The sequence below is a fragment of the Malus sylvestris genome, chromosome 15 (assembly GCF_916048215.2).
Source record: "Malus sylvestris chromosome 15, drMalSylv7.2, whole genome shotgun sequence".
Classification (NCBI taxonomy): domain Eukaryota; kingdom Viridiplantae; phylum Streptophyta; class Magnoliopsida; order Rosales; family Rosaceae; genus Malus; species Malus sylvestris.
Window position 1 is genome coordinate 9,534,896 of NC_062274.1, and position 22,525 is coordinate 9,557,420.

Sequence of the window (22,525 nt, forward strand, 5' to 3'; positions counted from 1 at the left end):
CGGATGACAAATCTGACTATCGGATGGATGCAAAGACTTGAACATTTGCATATATTTGTGGAATTGAGGTAGAAAGAAACGGCAAGGAGTTGGGGACATGTGAATATCCACAATGTCCGAAGGATAATATGAGGTGATAAGCACTAATCTTATTTAGCTTCTAGTTTAGTCTTTATTTATAAATATTAGAGAAATATATATTGAGAGATGAATAAGAGCAAAGGAAACTCTCCAAAAATTAAAAAAAATAAAATTCGATTCCAACTGTTAATCTTTTAAACGATATTAGCAGTTTAGAATCCTAACGGTTCAATTTTGATTTAAAACTGGACAATTGATGTGTGCATTTAAGTAAAGGAAATGTTGACGCATCGAGTCTATCCACCTTGGCCTGCCCTAATCGATGTTGTGCATTTAAGTAAAGGGAAATTTGGTCAAACAAAGCTAGATGATCATATATTTGTGGAAGCAAGTTTCTTTATTTTCTGGTCAAAGGAAGTAACTTGTATTAGATAAGAAAAGGTAATAAAGCAATCCAAAAAAGCCAAGTACACTACAACAAAGAAGAACCGAATACGAAGTTCCAAAAAAGAGGCAACCCACCCCAACAACAACAACAACAACGACATCGATTGAAGGACACCGCCTTTCACAGCAGTTGTTTTTTAATGATTCTAGTGTTTAGTGTTGTCCTAGCACGAGTTCAATTCCAAGCTTCGTGGACGTTTCTTTTATTTTTTATTTAAACAGCACTTTGTATTAGTTTGTTGTTATCGATAAAAAAAATGCCTTTCAGTTTAGTATTTCAATTATTTTTCCTTTCTTTTTCGGCGGCCAGGGTTTTCTTTGTTTTCTAGGTTTTTCGTTCTCATACAAGTCCACAGGACTGGCTGGCTGCCCACTTACCACGATTTTAATATTCCGTGGTCGTAACATTTTCATATAAGGCAAAAAAGTCGGATACATGCCGTTTTTTATCAAGATATCCGGTTTGGTTGTACGAATTAGACTAGTGATGCCAACTGACCGAAACTACCAAAATATAACAACATAAAAACAGTTATTATTAGCTAAAGAAAGTGACTGGAAGTTTCAAATTGTAAGAAAAAATGTGTGTACATTACTTATCTTAAGCGCCGGGCACCCGCGCTTTGACACAAATTGAAATCATGTTGTCAAACGGTAGATTGTCCAGGGTGCATGCACGCACTCAAGTAACCATATTTTTCTACGTCCTTCATTTCACCCTTTTTATCGTTTGGTCCCCCTAACTTCTGGATTTAAGTCCTTTTGTTACCATATATATTATCGGGTGTTTCAGAGACATATTTTGACACAAGTTTTTAGGGGTCTTACGCCGTATTTATTTTAATTATCCAACCGTTTATCTTCTATATCTTCTCTCAAATATTATCTCTACAAAAAAATCACTCAAATCTGAAGTAATATGACCATTCGATAATACTTTATCATTTTTTCACAAAATTTATTCAAATTTATTAAATTACACTTCTTGAAGTTCTAATTTACTTTCATATTACTCTCTAACGTATTTACACCTATAACTAATTACTTAAAATTAAAAAAAATTTCATAGATTAAAAAATTGCATTAAACATGTGTCAAAAATATGAGGAAGCAGATAGTCCATGAAGAGTCTCATTTTTAAAAAGGTCTCCTTAACATTTCTCTCCCTTAAATTCCAGCAGCCATCCCCATAATATATTGAAGCCACTATCCTTTTAATATTCCACAAAAAAAACCGCTATGGATCATCTTCCTCCCTTACAAGCAGCCATCCCATAAAATATGGAAGCCACTAACCTTGAAAGATTCCACAACTAACGATCTGATTGCTATATAAGGAACGGAGTAGTGGCTATCATTTTACTCCAACCTTTGAACTCCCCCTCTCTTTCAAGTTTTAACCAATCCCAATTCCATCTGCTATATCTTTAATGGCGCCTTTGGTTAAGAATCAAGTAGAGCATCAACATGCCAAAATCCTAGCCATTGGCACTGCAAATCCACCAAATGTCTACTACCAAGAAGACTATCCTGATTTCTTGTTTCGAGTTACTAAAAACGAGCACAGAACGGATTTAAGAGAGAAGTTCGATCGCATATGTAAGTGTATAATGCATGCATGATATATATGATACCACATATTTATACATTGTAACAAAACATATCATACATGAAATTATCTTACAATATGTAAGGTTTTTTATTTATTTTTTATCTCTCTATGGAATACTAATTGATCATGGGTTGTATACTATATTTCTAGCCTGTTATGAGGTTAAAGTGAATAATATCCCAACACCAACTAGTGTGTTCATGTCACAATATATGTTGTTAATTATGTTATAACGATACCTTGGTACTGTATCATGCTGAGAGAAACTCAAACATAACATTATATTTTGACTGTTACCTTATTTTAATGGTTTGCCTCAGACGCATAAGGATGTAGAACTTAACCTAACATAAGTCTTAATTTACTAATTAACAGGTGAGAAATCAAGAACAAAGAAGCGTTACTTGCACGTAACAGAAGAGATTCTACAGGCTAACCCAAGCATATATACCTATGGAGCCCCGTCACTCGATGTGCGCCAAGACATGTTGAACCCTGAGGTCCCAAAGCTAGGGCAACAAGCAGCACTGAAAGCCATCAAGGAGTGGGGCCAACCTATCTCAAAGATCACCCACCTCATATTTTGCACAGCTTCTTGCGTTGACATGCCAGGTGCCGACTTCCAATTGGTCAAGCTCCTTGGCCTTAACCCATCTGTCACCAGAACCATGATCTACGAAGCTGGCTGCTATGCTGGTGCGACTGTCCTCCGCCTAGCCAAGGACTTCGCAGAGAACAACGAGGGTGCACGTGTCCTTGTGGTGTGCGCTGAGATCACGACTGTTTTTTTCCACGGACTCACTGACACCCACCTTGACATACTGGTGGGCCAAGCTCTTTTTGCTGACGGAGCATCTGCTGTGATAGTTGGGGCTAATCCAGAACCTGAAATTGAGAGGCCACTGTTTGAAATCGTGGCATGTAGGCAGACGATCATACCTAACTCAGAGCATGGTGTGGTGGCCCACATTCGTGAGATGGGATTTGAGTATTATTTATCAGGAGAAGTCCCCAAATTTGTTGGTGGAAATGTTGTGGATTTTCTGACTAAAACTTTTGAAAAGGTTGATGGGAAGAAGAAGGACTGGAACTCCTTGTTTTACAGTGTGCATCCTGGTGGGCCCGCCATTGTAGACCAGGTGGAGGAGCAATTGGGTTTGAAGGAAGGGAAACTTAGGGCAACAAGGCATGTGTTGAGTGAGTATGGCAACATGGGAGCTCCATCTGTGCACTTTATTTTGGATGAGATGAGAAACAAGTCGATCAAGGAAGGCAAATCCACAACTGGTGAAGGTTTGGAATGGGGTGTTGTGATTGGAATCGGACCAGGACTCACTGTTGAGACAGTCGTGCTACGTAGTGAATCTATTGCATGCCAAAAACTTGCATGAAACAATGAGTACATTGGTTATGCATCTTACGTGTTGCAAGAGAATACAGCATACCCACCCGTGCTGCAGCTGAGTTTTCCTTCTGGTCTGATAATCATTTCACGATCACAGTTATTGTGATTAATTCTGTTCACATACATAAGAATAAGTCTCTTTGGATTAGAGGGTCCAGATATGTACTGCTAGTCCATAGGCTTTGGTTTTTCATTTAATTAATAAGATTGTGTACTTTGTATTTGGTTTGGAGTAGCCGCAAATATGCATGCATTATTGTAAGATTTTGAGACACTAACAAAAGAAATTAAAGCATCTCTTTTGTTGCAAGCTCCAAGATCCGGGATCATGAGAAGAATAATAATACACTGACATGGAATAAAATGGTTGATATGTCGCAAGGGTTTGTCTTATTAAGCTGAGAAAACTGGAATCTATACTAATTAAAATAATTAGGTGGTCCCCAGAGCATTATAGTGACAGAAAACAACGGTTTACGATATGACTCTGATGCGCCTACTGCCTCAATGAGGGAGGGTCAAACATAGAAAAGATTGGTTGGCTATGAAGGGGATTTTTCAGTGTACCAAAATGATGGACCGGTATACAACGTACGATGATATAAGTAGAGGAGCACTTTGAATAAAAGAAAACTCTCTTTCATGATAGACCCTTGATCAACCTTGACTCTTAAGCTGTCATAGAAGTCGAGAGAGAATATGAATAAGAAGGAAACAATACTATTTTCATCATACCCTTTGTATCTTACAATTCCTCCTATATAGCTACTGACCACAACAGCCTTTACCAATTACAACAAACTAACAACTTTTACAACTAATACAATCTTATTCACTAATATGACGACACTTGGCACTATCTCAATTGACATACAACAACCATTTATCCCCCAGATTCCTATCATTTCAACTGTATTATGAAGAAAGTTGAGGTTCTACCATAAAATCAATTGACAATATAGGGAGTAGCTAACCTCTTATAAGCCTATACAAGGTCCTTGACTCATTCTCAACACGCCCCTTACGTGTGGTGAATTTTCAAGTCTAACACGTGTACAACATAACAGGGTGATGTGGAGTGCATATGGCCGTTTGGCTTTACACGTGGGACAAACGGCTCTGATACCCTGAAGAAAGTTGAGGTTCCATCATAAAACCAATTGGCAATATAGGGAGTTGCTCAACCTTTTATAAGCTCATGCAAGGTCCATCCTCCCATCAATGTGGGACTTATTCTCAACATATTATAACACGTACTACATAATGTATCAATTCATGTTCCAAAAATCTTTGAAAGTTTTCTCACTAAGAAAGGGTCTAGTTTGGCTTTAAGAGAAATACTTTATTGATAACAAAAAAAGAATAATGCTAGGTAGATCATTTATTGAGACTAAATTTACAGGCCATGTGTAATACCCTGAAAATTTTTAATATATGAAATAGTTATTCATAATTATGAATATGTGGGAAAAATAAAAAATAAATCGATTTATGATTATGGAAATAGAATTGGGAAATTTTAAAGTTTTGTTTCCGACATTTTATATTATTCATTGAGAAATTATATTAATTTATTTGAATCTAGTTTTAAATTAAACTAGTTACGAAGTTTGAAGTTGGAAATTAATTATTTAAAATCCGTCAACCTTTTTAGGTCACAATTTATATTTGAGAATAGAGCTCGACCTCACGAACACGTGGGCACAAACTGTTTGTGAAACGGAGTTATAACGAAAGAGTTATTAACGTTTAAAGTTAGGGACAAAATGGTAAATTGGTCATTAATTTGGAAGGCTCCAGATTTCTGGAGAAATCTGATCAGTCACGTGGACATCTGGGATTAAAAGGCGAGGAGGAATAAGGAGGGAGGAGGACCAATGAGGGGGAGGACCAAAGGAAAGGAGAGAAAGGGGAGAAAGATGGGGAAACCGGGTTTTTCCCCCAACTCGTGACCCGACCCGGCGTAATCTCCCAACTCCGATCACCATTCATGACAAGGTTGGTGTCAAAATGACCCTTACCTCGAGAAACATCGATTCGCTTCCATTTTCATTCGAAAATGTAGGAAAATTGGGTGGATTTTAGGTGAAACCCGTACGGAGGGGTGCACAGGTTGGGCTTAAATTCGCCACGATCTGAAACTAACTCCTCCCATTTACACTACCAAAACACTCTCCTTAAACCCAGGAACAAATCTCATGATTTGGTTAGGGCGTCAGAGTTGTTTTAGAGCCGAATCACGAACACCCAAAAATAAGGGTTCCGACGGTTCGTGGACAATTTGAGGTGTTTCCCGGCCAAATTGGCTTTGGCCACAGGTATGAAAGTTGTTCTACTCATTAAGATCTACTTGACTGTAAAATTTGGAAATTTTTGGAAAAAGTTGATTTTCCGGCGAGTCGGGGGGCCGACCGCCACCCGCGGCGGCGCGTGTGGCAGCGCCTGGCTAGTGGGCTGACTCTACCATTTTTCATGCTAATTTTGATGTTCTGAATCCATAGTTTATATTTCACATGGTGAAAATGTTTGGACTGAATTTGTGATTGTTGGTCACTAAGATGTTAAAGTTAATGGGAAGTGTATGTGAACTACGAGAGGCTTGATCCCGCTCAAGGATACGTAGGCAGTCTAACAGTGTTAGATGCAGCCTTAAATACCCGAGAATTTTATTTTTAGTTGAGAATTATTCTTAGATCGTAAATTTATTTAAGTGCAGTAAAGGTAGTAAATTGACAAATATAATTGTTATGCTTTGTTAAGAGAATTCAGGTTATAGAATGTGTGGAATTAAGGAACTTAATGGCCTATCTCCGATAATTATTGCCGAAAATAAAAATTTCCGTGGCGGGGTGTTACACCATGTGATGTTTCACCAATAAAAAAAAATAAATACGATTAACCAACACTTAAGTAATAATCTAATCATCAACAATTACGTCTTATAATTTACAAAATATTGTTTAAATAGTTGATATCCACAACATTACCCTTAAAAAACATCTGAAAACGATGACATCAATCTTGCTTAAGCATTTCGTTGTCGGGGGTGAAAAATATACTTTATTAGCAAGTAATGAGGTTTGTTTCTGTAGTTTAGGTGAAGTCTCGTTTTAATATCTTGGGAGTTCTTTATGTAAGGGGGGAATCTATGCATATAACGCACAATTTATGTGGCATATCTTTTATTTGTGATTGATATAAACTAAGAGGAGAGAGAGAACAAGAAAAGAAAAGGAAAAATCATAATCACTCATCAACAATAAGAAACAATTTGCAGCTGTTGAGGTTAATCCACCAAAAGCATTGGCCATCTTAACTCTGGAATCTGAATATTTGCCAATTTCATTCTAGTCCAGCCCAGTTCGTTAGTCTGCTTACTTGACGGAATTTGCATCCGCATATGCTTGTGAACAAACTTATGTCATATATCGTCATGAGTTTGACGAAGAGTGTTGAGATTTTAAGATTTTATTAGCATTTCTTATTAGCGTTTGCTTCAGAGTTTACTATTTATTTAAACAGTACTTTATATTAGTTTGTTGTTATCGATTAAAAAAATGCCTTTCCGTTTAGTATTTCTTTTCCCTCTCTTTTTCGGCGGCCAGGGTTTTTATTGTTTTCTAAGTTTTTCGTAATCTTACAAGTCCACAGGACTGGCTGACTGCCCACTTACCACGATTTTAATATTTCGTGGTCATCATATTTTCATATGGGGAAAAAAAGTCAGATACATGCCATGTTTGATCAATAAATCCGGTTTGGTTGTACGAATTAGACTAGCCAACAGACCGAAACTACCAAAATATAACAAACTAAAACGGTTATTATTAGCAGAAGAAAGTGACTGGAAGTTTCAACTTGTAAGAAAAAATGTGTATACATTACTTATCTTAAAGCGCCGGGCACCCACGCTTTGACACAAATTGAAGTCATGTTTTCAATATGGGGTGTGTCGGAGACATATTTTGACACAAGTTTTTGGGAGGCTTACTTTGTAATTTGTTTTAACGATTCAACCGTTTATCTTTTATATCTTCCCTAAAATATCATTTCTACAAAAAATCACTCACATCTAAAGTCATATGACGGTTTGACAATACTTTATCATTTTTTCACAAAATTTATTCAAATTTTTTAATTTATGTTTCCTGAAGTTCTAATTTACTTTCGTATTACTCTCTAACGTATCTACCCCTATAATTAATTACTTAAAATTAAAAAACTTTATAGATTAAAAAATTACATTAAACATTATAAAAACATTGTCTAAAAAATATGAGGTGTTAAAAAGTCCACGAAAAGTCTCACTTTTGATAAAGTCTCCTTGACATTTCTCTCTCTTAAATTCCAGCAGCCATCCCCATAAAATATTGAAGCCACTATCCTTCTAATATTCCAAAAAAAAAACCCCTGTGGATCATCTTCCTTCCTTACAAGCAGCCATCCCCATAAAATATGGAAGCCACTAACCTTGAAAGATTCCACAACTAACGATCTGATTGCTATATAAGGAACGGAGTAGTGGCTTTCATTTTACTGCAACCTTTGAACTCCCCCTCTTTTTCAAGGTTTAACTAATCCCAATTCCATCTGCTATATCTTTAATGGCGCCTTTGGTTAAGGATCAAGTAGAGCCTCAACATGCCAAAATCCTAGCCATTGGCACTGCAAATCCACCAAATGTCTACTACCAAGAGGACTATCCTAATTTCTTGTTTCGAGTCACTAAAAACGAGCACAGAACGGATTTAAGAGAGAAGTTTGATCGCATATGTAAGTGTATAATACATGCATGATATACATGATACCACATATTTTTATATTGTAACAAAAACTTATCATGCATGAAATTATCTTACAATATGTAAGGTTTTTGACCTCTCTGTGGAATACCAATTGATCTTAGGTTGTATACTTTGATTCTATCTTAGGTTGTATACTCTGATTCTATCTTGCTATGAGGTTAAAGTGAATAACATCCCGATAGCAACGGGCGTGTTCATGTCAAAATAAATTATGTTAATTTATGTTATGAGGATACTTTACTACTATGTCATGCTGAAAGAAACTTACAAATGACATTGTATTTTGACCAAGAATCTCATTTTAGTGGTTTAAGGATATATAACCTAACCTAACAAAAGTTTTAATTTACTATTGAACAGGTGAGAAATCAAGAACAAGGAAGCGTTACTTGTACCTAACAGAAGAGATTCTAAAGGCTAACCCAAGCATATACACCTATGGAGCCCCATCACTTGATGTGCGCCAAGACATGTTGAACCCTGAGGTCCCAAAGCTAGGGCAAGAAGCAGCATTGAAAGCCATCAAAGAGTGGGGCCAACCTATCTCAAAGATCACCCACCTCATCTTTTGCACAGCTTCTTGCGTTGACATGCCAGGTGCCGACTTCCAATTGGTCAAGCTTCTCGGCCTTAACCCATCTGTCACCAGAACCATGATCTACGAAGCTGGCTGCTATGCTGGTGCAACTGTCCTCCGCCTGGCCAAGGACTTCGCAGAGAACAATGAGGGTGCACGCGTCCTTGTGGTTTGCGCAGAGATCACGACCGTGTTTTTCCACGGACTCACTGACACCCACCTAGACATACTAGTGGGGCAAGCTCTTTTTGCTGATGGAGCATCTGCCATGATTGTTGGGGCCAATCCAGAGCCTGAAATTGAGAGGCCACTATTTGAAATCGTGGCATGCAGACAGACGATCATACCTAATTCAGAGCATGGTGTCGTGGCCAACATTCGTGAAATGGGGTTTAATTATTATTTATCAGGAGAAGTCCCCAAATTTGTTGGTGGAAATGTTGTGGATTTTCTGACTAAAACTTTTGAAAAAGTTGACGGAAAGAATAAGGATTGGAACTCCTTGTTTTTCAGTGTGCACCCTGGTGGGCCCGCTATTGTAGACCAGGTGGAGGAGCAATTGGGTTTGAAGGAAGGGAAACTTGGGGCAACAAGGCATGTGTTGAGTGAGTATGGCAACATGGGAGCTCCATCTGTCCACTTTATTTTGGATGAGATGAGAAAGAAGTCGATTGAAGAAGGCAAAGCAACAACTGGTGAAGGTTTGGAATGGGGTGTTGTAATTGGAATCGGACCGGGACTTACAGTCGAGACAGCCGTGCTGCGTAGTGAATCTATTACATGCTAAATACTTGCATAAAATGATTCATTCATTGGTTATGCATTTCACGTGATGCGAGCGAGTACTGGATAACCGTATACACACCCCTGCTGCAGCTGAGTTTTCTACCTAGTCAAATAATCATTTCACGATCACAGTTTTTGTGATTATTTTGTCATTTCACATACATAAAAATAAAAGTCTTTGGATTGGAGGGTCCACATATGTACGGCTAGTCCATTGACTTTGGTTTTTCATTTAATTAATAAGATTGTGCACGTTATATTTGGTTTGGAGTGCCTGCTTATTATGCATGCGTTATTGTAAGATTTTGAGACATTAACAAAAGAATATTAAAGTTTCGTCCCAAAAAAAAGGCTTAAATGTTAAAATGGTCCTTGTGTTTTAGTCATTGAGTCAATTTAGGCCCTGTGTTTTCAATTCGGTCAATTTGGTCCTTGTGTTTATCTCCGTTAACCAATTAAGGACATTTTATCCAATTTTTGAAAAAAAAAATTTATAAATTATTATAAATTATTATCAACTTATTTATTTAATTTAAAATATTTAAAAATGAAATAAAATTAAAAATTAAAAAAAAATCTCCTCCCAACTCTCCGACCTCCTCCCTAACATTAAAATAAATGGGCCTGATTTAATAATCCGGTGCTTATTTAATACAAGGCTTAAATGTCAAAATAGTCTCTGTGTTATAGCCATATAGCCAATTTAGTCTCCGTGTTTTTTATTTGGCTAATTTAGTCATCGTGTTTGTCTATGTTAGCCAATTAAGGACATTTCGTTCAATCTCTTTTAAAAAATTCATAAGAAAAATTATATGAGATATAGTTACCTTTTCTCTTTACAGAAAAATGAAAGTCAATGAGAAATCACACATATAAGAGATAAAACTTCCAATCTGAAAAATGGTTAAGGTTGTGACATAGAAAAGAGAGGGGGTAATGTTAGGGAGGAGGTCGGAGAGTTGGGAGGAGAATATATTTTTTTTAATTTTTAAATATTTTAAATCAAATGAATAATTTTATAAATAAGTTTATAATAATTTATATTTTTTTTTTTCAAAAATTGGATAAAATGTCCTTAATTGGCTAACAGAGATAAACACAAGGACCAAATTGGCCAAATTAAAAACACATGGACTAAATTGACTCAATGACTAAAACACAAGGACCAAATTGGCCAAATTGAAAACACAGGAACTAAATTGACTCAATGACTAAAACACAAGGACCATTTTAACATTTAAACCCAAAAATAAAATAGAATATTAAAGCAGCTTTTTGTTGCAAGCTCTAATTAAGCTCTGGGATCATGAGAAGAATCGCAAGGGTTTGTCTTAATAATAAGCTGAGAAAACTGGACTCTGTATTAATTAAATTAATTAGCTGGTCCAAAGAGTATTATAGTAACAGAAAACAAAGGTTTACTATCTGATTCTGATGCATTTGTTGACTCAATTAATTAAGGAGGGTCAAACATGGATTGTATTTGGTTGGTTAAGAAGGAGAAATATTCAATATACTCAAAACTTGGATTGGTACTCAAGGTGTGATTATATAAGTAGAGAAATACTTTGAAGAGAATTGTTATTAGCATTTCAAAAATCTCATTTGGTACTTCAAACTTTCTATAATTAAAAAGAAAAATACACTTGTGAGGAGTGTAGAATGAGATTTTTGGAGTGCTAACAACAATTCTCCACTTTGAAAAAAAACAAATTTTGTAGTTATTTTATGACAATAGGAAATAAGCATAATTAATCAACATTTAAGTAATACTGTAATCATTAACAACTACATCATATAATTTATTAAAATATTATTTAAATAGTGGATCTCGTAGCTTTACCCTAAAGAAAACCATCTGAAAAGGATCACATCAATCTTGCCCGAGCCTTTTGTTTTCGGGTGGTAAAAAATATACATGATTAGCAAATAACTAGGTTTGTTTTTGTAGTTTAGGTGAAGTCTCATTCTAATATTTTGGGAGTTCTCTATGTGAGGGGAAAAACTGATGCATATCCACAATTTTTTGTGGCATATTTTTTATTCGTGATTGGTATAAACTAAGAGATGAGAGAGAAAAAGAAAAGTAAAGAAAAAATAATAATAACACTAAACGATAATAAGAAACAACTTGCAATTGTTAGGACTAGGACACCGAAAGTATTGGCCATATTTACTCTGGAATCGTCAGTTCGTTCCAGTCAGTTCAGTTAGTCAGTATGCTGGTTGACAAGATTTGTATCCGCATATGTTCGTGGACAAACTCATGTCATATACCGTCAAAAGTTTGATAAAGAGTGTTGAGATTTTAAGGTATTTTTAGTATTTTACTTATTAGGATTTGTTTGAGAGTTTACTATTTAATTAAACAGTACTTTGTATTAGTTTATTATTATCGATTAATGAAGGGATAATGATAGAAAGACTAAATTTACAAACTAAATTATGTGTGACCAATAAGAATAAATAAATTTATCAACGTTTAAGTAATAAATCAATCATCAACTTTCATGTCCTTTAATTTTTAATTTTTTTTTTATAAATTTAATCTTCATCGCATTACTCTTAATAAAGTACCTTTTCCATTTAGTATTCAACTCTTTTCCCTTTGTTTTATATATATATAAGAAAGAAAGGAAGAAAAAAAAAAAAAGCTGTTTTCCCTGTCTCTTTTCGGCGGCCAGGATCTTTTGTTTTGTTTTTTTTTTTTTTTTGAAGAATTGAGCTTAAGAAGAAAACCCAAGGCTAAGAAGCCAAACAGAAGCAAGAGAGCCTACAGCGAGGCAAACACAACGAAGTTAAGCACCAAGTAAAGCAGTGAGCGGGGATACAACTACCGACACAATCACTAAGAGAAAGTGTCACCCCAAACCCACCACAACTTGCTAATGAGGACAAGGAAGACCATCATTACATAAAACATGAACTAACGAAGATGGGGGTTTGTCAACCCACACAAAATCACACATCTTTTTAAGACCAGCTGACGCAATAACATCCGCTGCCATATTGGCTGATCTTGGAACCCAAGACCAGCGACAGTTCTGGAAAGCCGAACCCAAACTTTGAGCCCTAGCCAAAATGGGGAAAGCCTCCCAACTGCCATTTGCAATAGAACCATTTAAACAGGAAATAGCCTGAAGAGAGTCAGATTCAATGATAACAGAGCTGAAACCCAACGAGGCACCCAATTCACATCCGCGCAGAATCGCAAAAGACTCAGCCACAAAGGAAGAATGAGCCAAAATAGAAGACCTAACCGCTGCCAGAAAAAGCCCACCGTCTTGCCTAGCAACCACCCCCGCAAAACCCTTCCGGGAAGACTTAGACCAGCTAGCATCCATATTGATCTTAACAAAAGGAGAAGAATGAGGACACCACCTGACTGCAGCATCCTCCCGAGAACCCGAGACAGGCCGCGCAACACCCAAATAGGACACAGCATGCAAAAAATTCCCGAAAGCGGTCGACAACGAAAAAAGAACCTTAGAAGGGTTGATAGAAACCTGATTAAACAAAAAATCACATCGAGCTTTCCAAATGAACCAGCAAGTAAATGCAACGTAGGCCTGGAACCACTTCCTATCAGCCGAAGATCCCCTAGGAGAAGAGAACACTGTCAGCAACCAAAGGGCCCACGAATCAATACCGACAGCGTCAACTTTATAGTTCAAAGCTCCACCAAACCAAACAGCCGCCACCCAAGGACAACGAAGAAAGACATGCTCCACAGTTTCATCAGCACTCCGACATAGAGGACAGGAGGGAGAGGGGGATAACCTCCTTTTAAAAAGAGCCATACCAGTAGGCAAGCCAAGATGCAACGAAACCCATAAGAAGTGCCGAATTTTGGGAGGCACATCCAGCTTCCAAATACAAATCCACAGATTTTTAGAAATCTAGCGAACCGCCGGCAGACGATGATCCTTGACAGCAATAGAACGAATTTGAAGCCACCTGTACCCCGATTTCACAGAGTATTTACCATTCCGGTTAGCAGCCCAAACAAGCCGGTCATTCCATCTCGAGTCGCCAATAAGCGTTTCCTGAATAGCCCTTTGATCCACCATAGATAGGAACGGTCTTAGAAAATCAAAATCCCATTGCCGGGAAGAGGAGTCAATGAGGGAGCTAACCCGTAAGTTAGGCGTAACTGAAACCTCACCAAGCGGCATAGGGTGCCCCGAATGAAGAAAGGGCAACCATCTATCCACCCAAACCCTCACATCTTCCCCACCCATAATTTGCCAATGAGATCCGCTGGCAAGAAGCTCCCTGCCCGAGAGAAAACTGGACCAAGCCCATAACGCCCTAGCCCCTTTGTTAGCCTCCCAAAAAGAGCAATGCGGAAAGTACCGGGCCTTAATAACCCGAGCCCACAACGAATTCGGCTCAGTAATTAACCGTCAGCACTGTTTAGCAAGTAACACATCATTAAATTCTTGAAAATTTCTAAAACTCAGGCCACCCATATCCTTAGAAAGGCCTAAAACCTCCTTAAACACCTAGTGAATCTTTCGATCATTACCATGGCTTTCCCACCAAAACCTCGCAACCAAGGCATCCAATTCCTGACAAACAACAGCAGGAAATTTAAAAATGCTCATAGGATAAGCAGGAATGGCCTGGACCACAGCCTTAATTAAAACTTCTCTTCCCGCTCGCGACAACGCATTCTGCTTCCACCCTTGGAGCTTCCCCAAAATTTTGCCCTTCACATAAGCAAGGCCACGCTTTTTGGAGCGACCCCAGATGGCAGGGACACCCAAATAAGTGCCAGGATGATCCACCACAGACACACCAAGAATGCCACCCAAATTGGCAGCCACCACCTTCGGAACATTCGTCCCAAAATAAATATTAGATTTCTGCAGATTAACTTTCTGCCCCGAAGCTTCACAATACCTTTCAAGAATAGAGAGTAAATTCCAACAATACTTTACCTCCGCTCTAAAAAAAAGAAGAGTATCGTCCGTAAAAAACAAATGAGAGATAATTGGCCCCGAGACACCAATCCGAACTCCCTCCAGCCTTTTATCATCAACCGCTGCTTGAATCATGCACGAAAGAACCTCCCCCAGAATAATAAACAAATATAAAGATAAAGGATCTCCCTGCCTGAGACCCCTAGAAGGAGCAAACTTATCACCTGGCTGCCCATTGAGAATGACTGCAAAATTAACAGAAGAAACACATCTCGTAACAAGCTTTCTCCACATACAATAGAACCCCATTTTCTCCATAACCGCATCAAGAAAATCCCATTCTACTCTGTCATAGGCTTTCTGCATATCCAATTTGATACCCATTTCAAACTTCCGTTTCGCTGTCCTCCCTTTCAAAAAATGGAACATTTCATGAGCAATTCCGATATTATCTTGAATTTGACGTCCCGCCACAAAAGCATTTTGGGAGGGAGATATAAGCATTGGAAGAATCACCTTTAACCGGTTCGCCAAAACCTTGGACAACACTTTGTAAGAATAATTACACAGGCTAATAGGCCAGAACTGCGAAACCGTCTCAGGGTGTGGAACCTTTGGGATCAGGACAATATGCGTAGCATTAAGAGTAGACGGACTACTCGTTCCCTGCATCAACTCCCTCACCAAAGCACAAACATGCTCCCAAAAGGATTGATAGAATATACCTTGAAAACCATCCGGTCCCAGCGCTTTAAGACCACCCATTTTAAAGATCGCTGCCTTAATTTCATCCTCGGAGACCGGCTTAAGAAGCGCCTGATTCATATCCTCTGTCACCCTCGGGCTAATACATTCCAACAAAGATCCCCAATTCCGGGCTCCTCCAGAAGTAAACGTTTGCATAAAATGATCCTCCACCAACTTCCGAACACAACCAGGTTGCTCCACCCAATTCCCAAGCTCATCCTTAATTTTGATAATCTGGTTGCGTCGTCTTCGTTGCAGAGTAGAATTATGAAAGAATTTTGTATTTGCATCCCCATCACGAAGCCATTTAACTCTAGACCGCTGCATCCAATAACTCTCCTCATGAGCCCTCAATTCATCAACAAGCTGAGTTTTCTGCTTAATGACGTCAATATTAGAACGCCAATCCCTTTGAAGCTCCTGCAACTGATGAATGAGCTCCTGAATCAGCTGACCCCTCTTCTTGAATTTATTACGGCTCTACCGTATGAGACTGGATTTGCAATCGTTTATTTTCTTTGTCCACCTCACCAAAATCTCACCCGAATCCGGCCTATTCCAGCAAGAGCTTACCACCTGATTACATTCATCCTCCTTAGCCCAGAACGCCTCAAACTTAAACGCCCTACGCCCCCGAACACTCTCCGAATCAGATTGAATAATGAGAAGACAATGATCAGACCCCATAACCGTCCCATGCGTAACCAAAGAATTAGGCCACAAATCCTGCCATAGCCCGTTGATCAAAGCCCGGTCAATCCGTTCCTCCACTAGCTGACCATGGCGCGTACCGCGCCAAGTGAAAGCAGGACCATTAAAGTCCAAATCCCACAAATTAGTAGCCTGCATGAAATTCTCCAAATACCTAGGTCGATTGTAGAGGACCTCCACACCCCCGGACTTCTCATGATCCCAAAGAAATTCATTAAAGTCCCCGGCACAAAGCCACGGAATATCATAAGGTGTAAAATAATTCGACATCCAATCCCAAAAAGCAGCCTTATCCTCCTTGTAAGGAGTTCCATATACTCCAGTAATCCGGACCCAATTACTGTCTCCATCCTTTCGCAAGATAACATCAATAATATGCTTAGAAGAAAACAGAGTTTGCACCTCCACAGAATCATCCCACCACAAACTTAGCCCACATGCCCTGCCAACCGGAGAAACATTGAAACCATTCAAAAAACCCATACGTTGCCTAACACCATATAATCTATGATCTTTCATTTTAGTTTCAGATAAAAAGATCATAGAGGGTCGTTTGTTTCTAATAAGACCATGAAGGGCCCTAACTGCCGTGTCCGACCCTAGACCGCGGCAGTTCCAAAACACCAGAATCATGGCGATCTTGCGGCTGTTGAGGGCCAGCCGCCACCACCCCGAGCCAGATTGCCCGCACATGCAGCCAAAACACTGCTCTCTTTCTCTCCCGAGACTGCCTCCACATGATCCCACAAATCGCGTGCTTCCATAGTGCCTTCATGTAACACTGCTTCATCATAGCGAACCCTATCAACCAAGAGACAACTTTCCTTTAAGCTCCTGACCTGCACCAATTCCACCATCTTACCTTGTCTATCAGCGTCCGGGTTAGGCCCTCGAGTTTTCTTTTGCGGGGAGGGTATTAATTCCATACTCGAAGGCTTAACTCCTCGCTTGATACCACCAACCTCATGACACAAAAGGCTTGAACTCTGTCTAGAGTTACAAACCTCGGTCCCCGTTAACCCCTCTAAATCAATAGCTGGTAGAGTATCAGAATATGCCTCACTGACATCCCGAATCCGAACCGAAGGTCCTCCTTCTCCACCCTGAAGAGCCACTTAGTTAAGAACTGGCGAGAAACTCCCACCGCCACAATCCCATCTGAGCTGACAACGAAGCTGAGGCACAACCACCTGAAATTGACTAGAAGGACATGTTTGTCGCTGAACTCTACGCCATTTCTTCTTGTCACGGGTGTGAGAACCATGCTCCCCTGCATTCACCCCAGATGTGTCTTGCCTACTCGGGGCCTCACTGTGGATCGGACGCTGCAACCTCAACTCAGGACGATCACTGCCCCTAACCATTCCAACCATCCTCCTTTCAGCTACTCCCAAATGCGTCGGACGCACGGGCTCCACAAAATCGCGCACTGGGGGAGCTTTTATCCAATCTCCATAGCCCTCCGCCCCACCCATGTTCGCTGCATAGGAACACTCCGTATTAACATGATTCATACGCCCACAACGATAGCAAAAGTCTTGGAGCCTCTCGTACCGAAACTCAACCCAAGTCTCACGGTTTACCTCCATTTTCAACCAACATCCAAGAACAAGCGGGTTCTCCGAATTAACTAACACTCTAACCCTTAAGAAACCACGAGCTTTTGCTGGATCCTCCATCTCCAAATAAACACCAGCAGTCCTAACGAGTCGAGTAACATTCTCCTTGGAAACCAAACTTAAAGGGACACCACGGATTTGAACCCAGAAAGGAACAGTCTTCATGTCTACTTCCTCCAGAGCGAGGTCCGGGGGCCAAGTTTTCACCACAAAATTCTTCTTCATGACTGCCCACGGCACCTGCGCCAGGATTTTATTAGCCATACTCTGATCCTGAACCGAGATAATGAACAAATTCTCTCGGACCCATTTAATTCCCACTTCACCAAGTTCCTTCCACGCCGAGTTAAGAATGTTTCTAATACCCCACCGATTCAATGTTCTCTGCGTCAAAGCCATACCAACCAGTTTAACACCAATCTCCATCGTAGACAGATCCAGCGAACGATCCAGATGAACAACAAGCTCATCCACACCTTGATTTTCCATAAATATCAGACTCCTCACCTTCGACAGCTTCAAAGATGCCGCAGAGTACTTGGAATACGCAGAAAAAACCTTAGGAACACTCGCCGGTAACAGGCGTATATCTTTTATCTGTCTCAAATCTTCTTTAAGAACCAAAGGAAGTACAATACCATTGGCATTAAAAGCATAAACCTGAACATACCTACCATTTGGGGGCAAAAGGGGGTGAACGCCTTTAAAGCTGCCAACCAAAATCTCAATAGACCCATAAATACAGTTCCAGCATTCAATTCTATGAGATCTAATTGTACCCATATTTATTCCATCCTCACAGAGCCCACGTTTTTTCCGGACTACCATTCCCACATCGAGACCAGCCGTACAGAGGAATAAAACCCCAACCCCCAAATTGAACAACCAGTGTAACCCTAACCCCCAAATAAAAGAATGGAAGGGATAAAAGCCCTGCCCACTCTCCTCCATACTAACCCCCCCCAACCAGAAGAAACACGAACCCCAATCGAAGAGAATCGAAGAAGAAAGGAAAGCTCCACCAACCCCACTTTGTCAAAACCCCAACAAAAGAGCCCCTCTCATAAATCGCCCAAAAAGTGATCCACCACCACCCAAGACGAACACAGAAACAGCAAGGAGAGAGCAGCCCAATCCCGCACGACGACACGCACAACGGCGGATTCTCACAGAGGAGAAAAGGCTCTCACGACGGAGAGAAAAAAAATCTAAGTTGAAAAATCTTATCCAGATAGTTACTTTACACGGGTCTTTTGTTTTTTAGTTTTACGTTCTCTTACAAGGGCTGGCTGGCTGCCCACTTACCATGATTTTAATATTCTGTTGTCATAAATAGTAATGTACCCCAATAACGCAAATTGAACATTTTAAAATATGCACATTAATTTATGATACTGCTTGGAACTACATATATGCACATATAAATAGTAAAAAAAATGGAAAACTAGATTTTAATCTTTAAATAAGATGAAGTTTAGAAACATGTTTTATATAAGATTAAAAATTGATTTTAGTCCCTAAACTCTATTTAATGTCAACATATGTATTCAATTTCTCTCTTTTTTATTTATATTTTATGGTGTTCATAAATTAAATTTTATGAAAATATTATAAATTTTAATCTCATTAGGGTAAGTATCTTATATAAGAAAATATTTTCGTAGAGATTTTTCGGTACACTTATGTAACATCCCACATCGCCAGGGGAGTGATCCTTAAATATATATTCACATCCCTACCTAGCAAGAGGCTTTTTGGGAGCTCACTGGCTTCGGGTTCCGTATGAACTCCGAAGTTAAGCGAGAAGGAGGCCAGAGCACTCCCAAGATGGGTGACCCACTAGGAAGTTGCTCGTGAGTTCCCAAAAACAAAATCGTGAAGGAATGGTAAGCCAAAAGTGGACAATATCGTGCTACGGTGGTGGAGCGGGCCCGGAAAGTGGTCCACCTCAGGTCGACATGTGACAAATGGTATCAGAGCCAATCCATGGTCGAAAGTGTGCCGACGAGGACGTCGGGCCCCTAAAAGGGGTGGATTGTAACATCCCACATCGCCCAGGGGAGTGATCCTTAAATGTATATTCTCATGCCTACCTAGCACGAGGCATTTTGAGAGCTTACTGGCTTCGGGTTCCATAGGAACTCCGAAGTTAAGCGAGAAAGAGGCCAGAGCACTCATAGGATGCGTGATCCACTGGGAAGTTGCTCGTGAGTTTCCAAAAACAAAACCGTGAGGGAATGGTAAGCCCAAAACGGACAATATCGTGCTACGGTGGTGGAACGGGCCCGGGATGTGGTGGACCCAAATCAGGATGTGACAAATGGTATCAGAGCCAATCCCTGGCCGAAATTGTGCCGACGAGGACATCGGGCCCCTAAGGGGGTGGATTGTAACATCCCACATCGCCAGGGGAGTGATCCTTAAATGCATATTCTCATGCCTACCTAGCACGAGGCTTTTTGGGAGCTCACTGGCTTCAGGTTCCGTAGGAATTCTGAAGTTAAGTGAGAAGGAGGCCAGAGCACTTCCAAGATGGGTGACCCACTGGGAAGTTGCTCGTGAGTTCCCAAAAACAAAACCATGAGGGAATGGTAAGCCCAAAGCGGATAATATCGTGCTGCGGTGGTAGAGCGGGTCCGAGAAGTGGTCCGCCCCGGACCGAGATGTGACACTTATGTTTTTGCATATTTTCTTATGTGCCACTAATTTATTATAATATATTTAGGTACAAACATTTCGGTACACTAGATTAGTATAATATGTTTAAGTATGGACATTTCGGTACACTAATTTAATATCATATATTTAGGTATAGAATTTTCGGTACACTTGTGTTTTTACATATTTTCTTATGTGCCACTAATTCACTACAATATATTTAGGTATGGACATTTAGGTACACTAATTTAGTAAAATATATTATGATATGGACGTTTAGGTACACTAATTAGAGGAAGTTAAATAAAATTAATGAATTAAAATGTGTATAATAATAAATTTAAAATTTAAAGTAATGACATTAAATAAGATATCTATTTTTGTTTTATAATAGAAATTTGAATTAAGTACACATTAAATGACTAAAATCAATATCCAATCTAACACCAGATTTTTATTAAATTTTAATCTTTTTCAAGGATTAAAGTTCAAAAACCCCTAAAAAAATTCAGATTCATGCATGTTTGATCAAGAAATCACGTTAGTTGTACAAATTAAACTAGTGGTGCTAATAGACTGAAACTACACAAATACAACAAACTATATATATGGGAATTGGATCCTCTCCTAAGCACAAGCTCAGGATCCTGCTAACCAGTCCACGTGAGCCGTTGAATTCTGATCAAATGGCTACAAACAGAGGGTCATTTTAAAAGTTATAATCATTGTAGTCGTTGGATCAAAATCCAACGGCTCACGTGGGCTGGTCAGGAGGATCCTGAGCTTGTGCTCAGGAGAGGATCCAATTCCATATATACGAATAAGTTAAAATGAGTAAACTACAAAAATTATTAATGTAAAGAGAGATTTTAATTTTATTAATGAGAGCTACAAATTTTGGGTTCATACCTACGAGTCTACGACTTTTGTTCTTTTTTTTTTTTTTTGAAAAAGTATGTTTACTACTACGCCTACATTCTAGTGCATACACATTTTTTCTTACAAGTTGAAACTTCCAGTCACTTTCTTCAACTCCAATTTTCAAACATGGCGTAGTTTTAGAGGTTATTCAAGGGGAGAAACAGAGGGGGGTTACATGGTTAAAGTACGATTAGCAGTTTTTTCGAATATCGAAATTCGGGATGGATGAGATTATTAACGGAATATTATGGTTTTACTGGAACTCAGGAAGCTGTATACATTGCCTAATCCATGTTGTTCATCTAATGGGAAGGATACAGAGTGTCTCGATAGGCTAATTAATGAAGAGGAATAGGTTTTGGCATGAAGTAATGGAAGTAAGGCTCTTGGATGAAGATGATTTCGTTACGAAAATCTTACAAATTAGATGGATGTGAGTTAGGAATGATGGTTACTTATACTAGACTATCATACTTTTGCTTCACATTTTCTTGTTTAAGATATATTCATATTCACGTTATTATGGTCGTTACTTATTTAAAACAAAAATTTATGAGATCGAAATTGTCATTACATATTATTGTATATAAGTTATTCAATAATAACTTTTAATGTGGATGTATCCAACAATATATGAGGTGCTAATAAGAAACCCTTTTAAAATTTACAATAGATTGAAAGATTTCTTCTTCGTAACCACTATAACAGAACACATGACAAATTTAAAAGAGAAGTTCAAACACAATCCAAGTGGAATTCTACAATAATGCGTATGTAATGATGTATGTATGTATATACATAGAGAGAGGAGAACTCAATTTAAACACTATTTTTGGCTTCTCAATATTCTTATTTATTTTTTGCTATTAAATTGAATAAATTAATTAAAAAAAACAACAAATAAGGTTAATAAATGGTGCGCATCAAGAGAAAAATGGTGTGTTTATCATTTTCTAATGCTTGCATTAAATTACCATATCCATATCATGCATGAAATAAATTGAATGCATCTAAATCTCAAAGTAAAACCTCACATTTTGGATTATGTTTTCGCAATATATATGGAGAGATTTTACCCACCTCCAGGAAAGTATAGTTTTATTTAAACTAATTAAGATTTTGGCCCTCTACATACATTATCAACTAGTGTTGAGTTGTGCCAGTCGTATAATGCTTTATTGAGTTTAGTCTTCTTTTTCAACTCATCGTATTTTAATGTCACATCATTTCT

The 22,525-nt window shown here is 38.8% G+C and overlaps 3 protein-coding genes across 3 annotated transcripts; 2 read left to right on the forward strand and 1 right to left on the reverse strand.

Annotated features, from left to right (window-relative positions):
- Positions 1–1,613: 1,613 nt before the first annotated feature.
- On the forward strand, positions 1,614–3,842 carry LOC126601534 (3,5-dihydroxybiphenyl synthase-like). Its single transcript, XM_050268255.1, has 2 exons — positions 1,614–2,127; positions 2,516–3,842. The coding sequence occupies exons 1-2, from the start codon at positions 1,959–1,961 to the stop codon at positions 3,529–3,531; spliced, it is 1,185 nt and encodes a 394-aa protein (XP_050124212.1). The 5' UTR covers positions 1,614–1,958; the 3' UTR covers positions 3,532–3,842.
- Positions 3,843–7,979: 4,137 nt separating this feature from the next.
- LOC126601535 (4-hydroxycoumarin synthase 1-like) lies at positions 7,980–9,970 on the forward strand. Its single transcript, XM_050268256.1, has 2 exons — positions 7,980–8,318; positions 8,711–9,970. Exons 1-2 carry the CDS (start codon positions 8,150–8,152, stop codon positions 9,712–9,714), a joined length of 1,173 nt encoding a protein of 390 aa, XP_050124213.1. The 5' UTR covers positions 7,980–8,149; the 3' UTR covers positions 9,715–9,970.
- Positions 9,971–12,598: 2,628 nt separating this feature from the next.
- LOC126602643 (uncharacterized) lies at positions 12,599–13,513 on the reverse strand. Its single transcript, XM_050269559.1, has one exon. It carries the CDS (start codon positions 13,511–13,513, stop codon positions 12,599–12,601), a length of 915 nt encoding a protein of 304 aa, XP_050125516.1.
- Positions 13,514–22,525: the final 9,012 nt, after the last annotated feature.

Bases quoted from the DNA above. Each gene is read 5' to 3' on its own strand.
- LOC126601534 (XM_050268255.1), top strand. From the start codon at position 1,959: ATGGCGCCTTTGGTTAAGAATCAAGTAGAGCATCAACATGCCAAAATC. The intron at 2,128-2,515 runs GTAAGTGTATAA...ACTAATTAACAG, and splicing joins AGAGAAGTTCGATCGCATAT to GTGAGAAATCAAGAACAAAG.
- LOC126601535 (XM_050268256.1), top strand. From the start codon at position 8,150: ATGGCGCCTTTGGTTAAGGATCAAGTAGAGCCTCAACATGCCAAAATC. The intron at 8,319-8,710 runs GTAAGTGTATAA...ACTATTGAACAG, and splicing joins AGAGAAGTTTGATCGCATAT to GTGAGAAATCAAGAACAAGG.
- LOC126602643 (XM_050269559.1), bottom strand. From the start codon at position 13,513: ATGGCTCTTTTTAAAAGGAGGTTATCCCCCTCTCCCTCCTGTCCTCTA.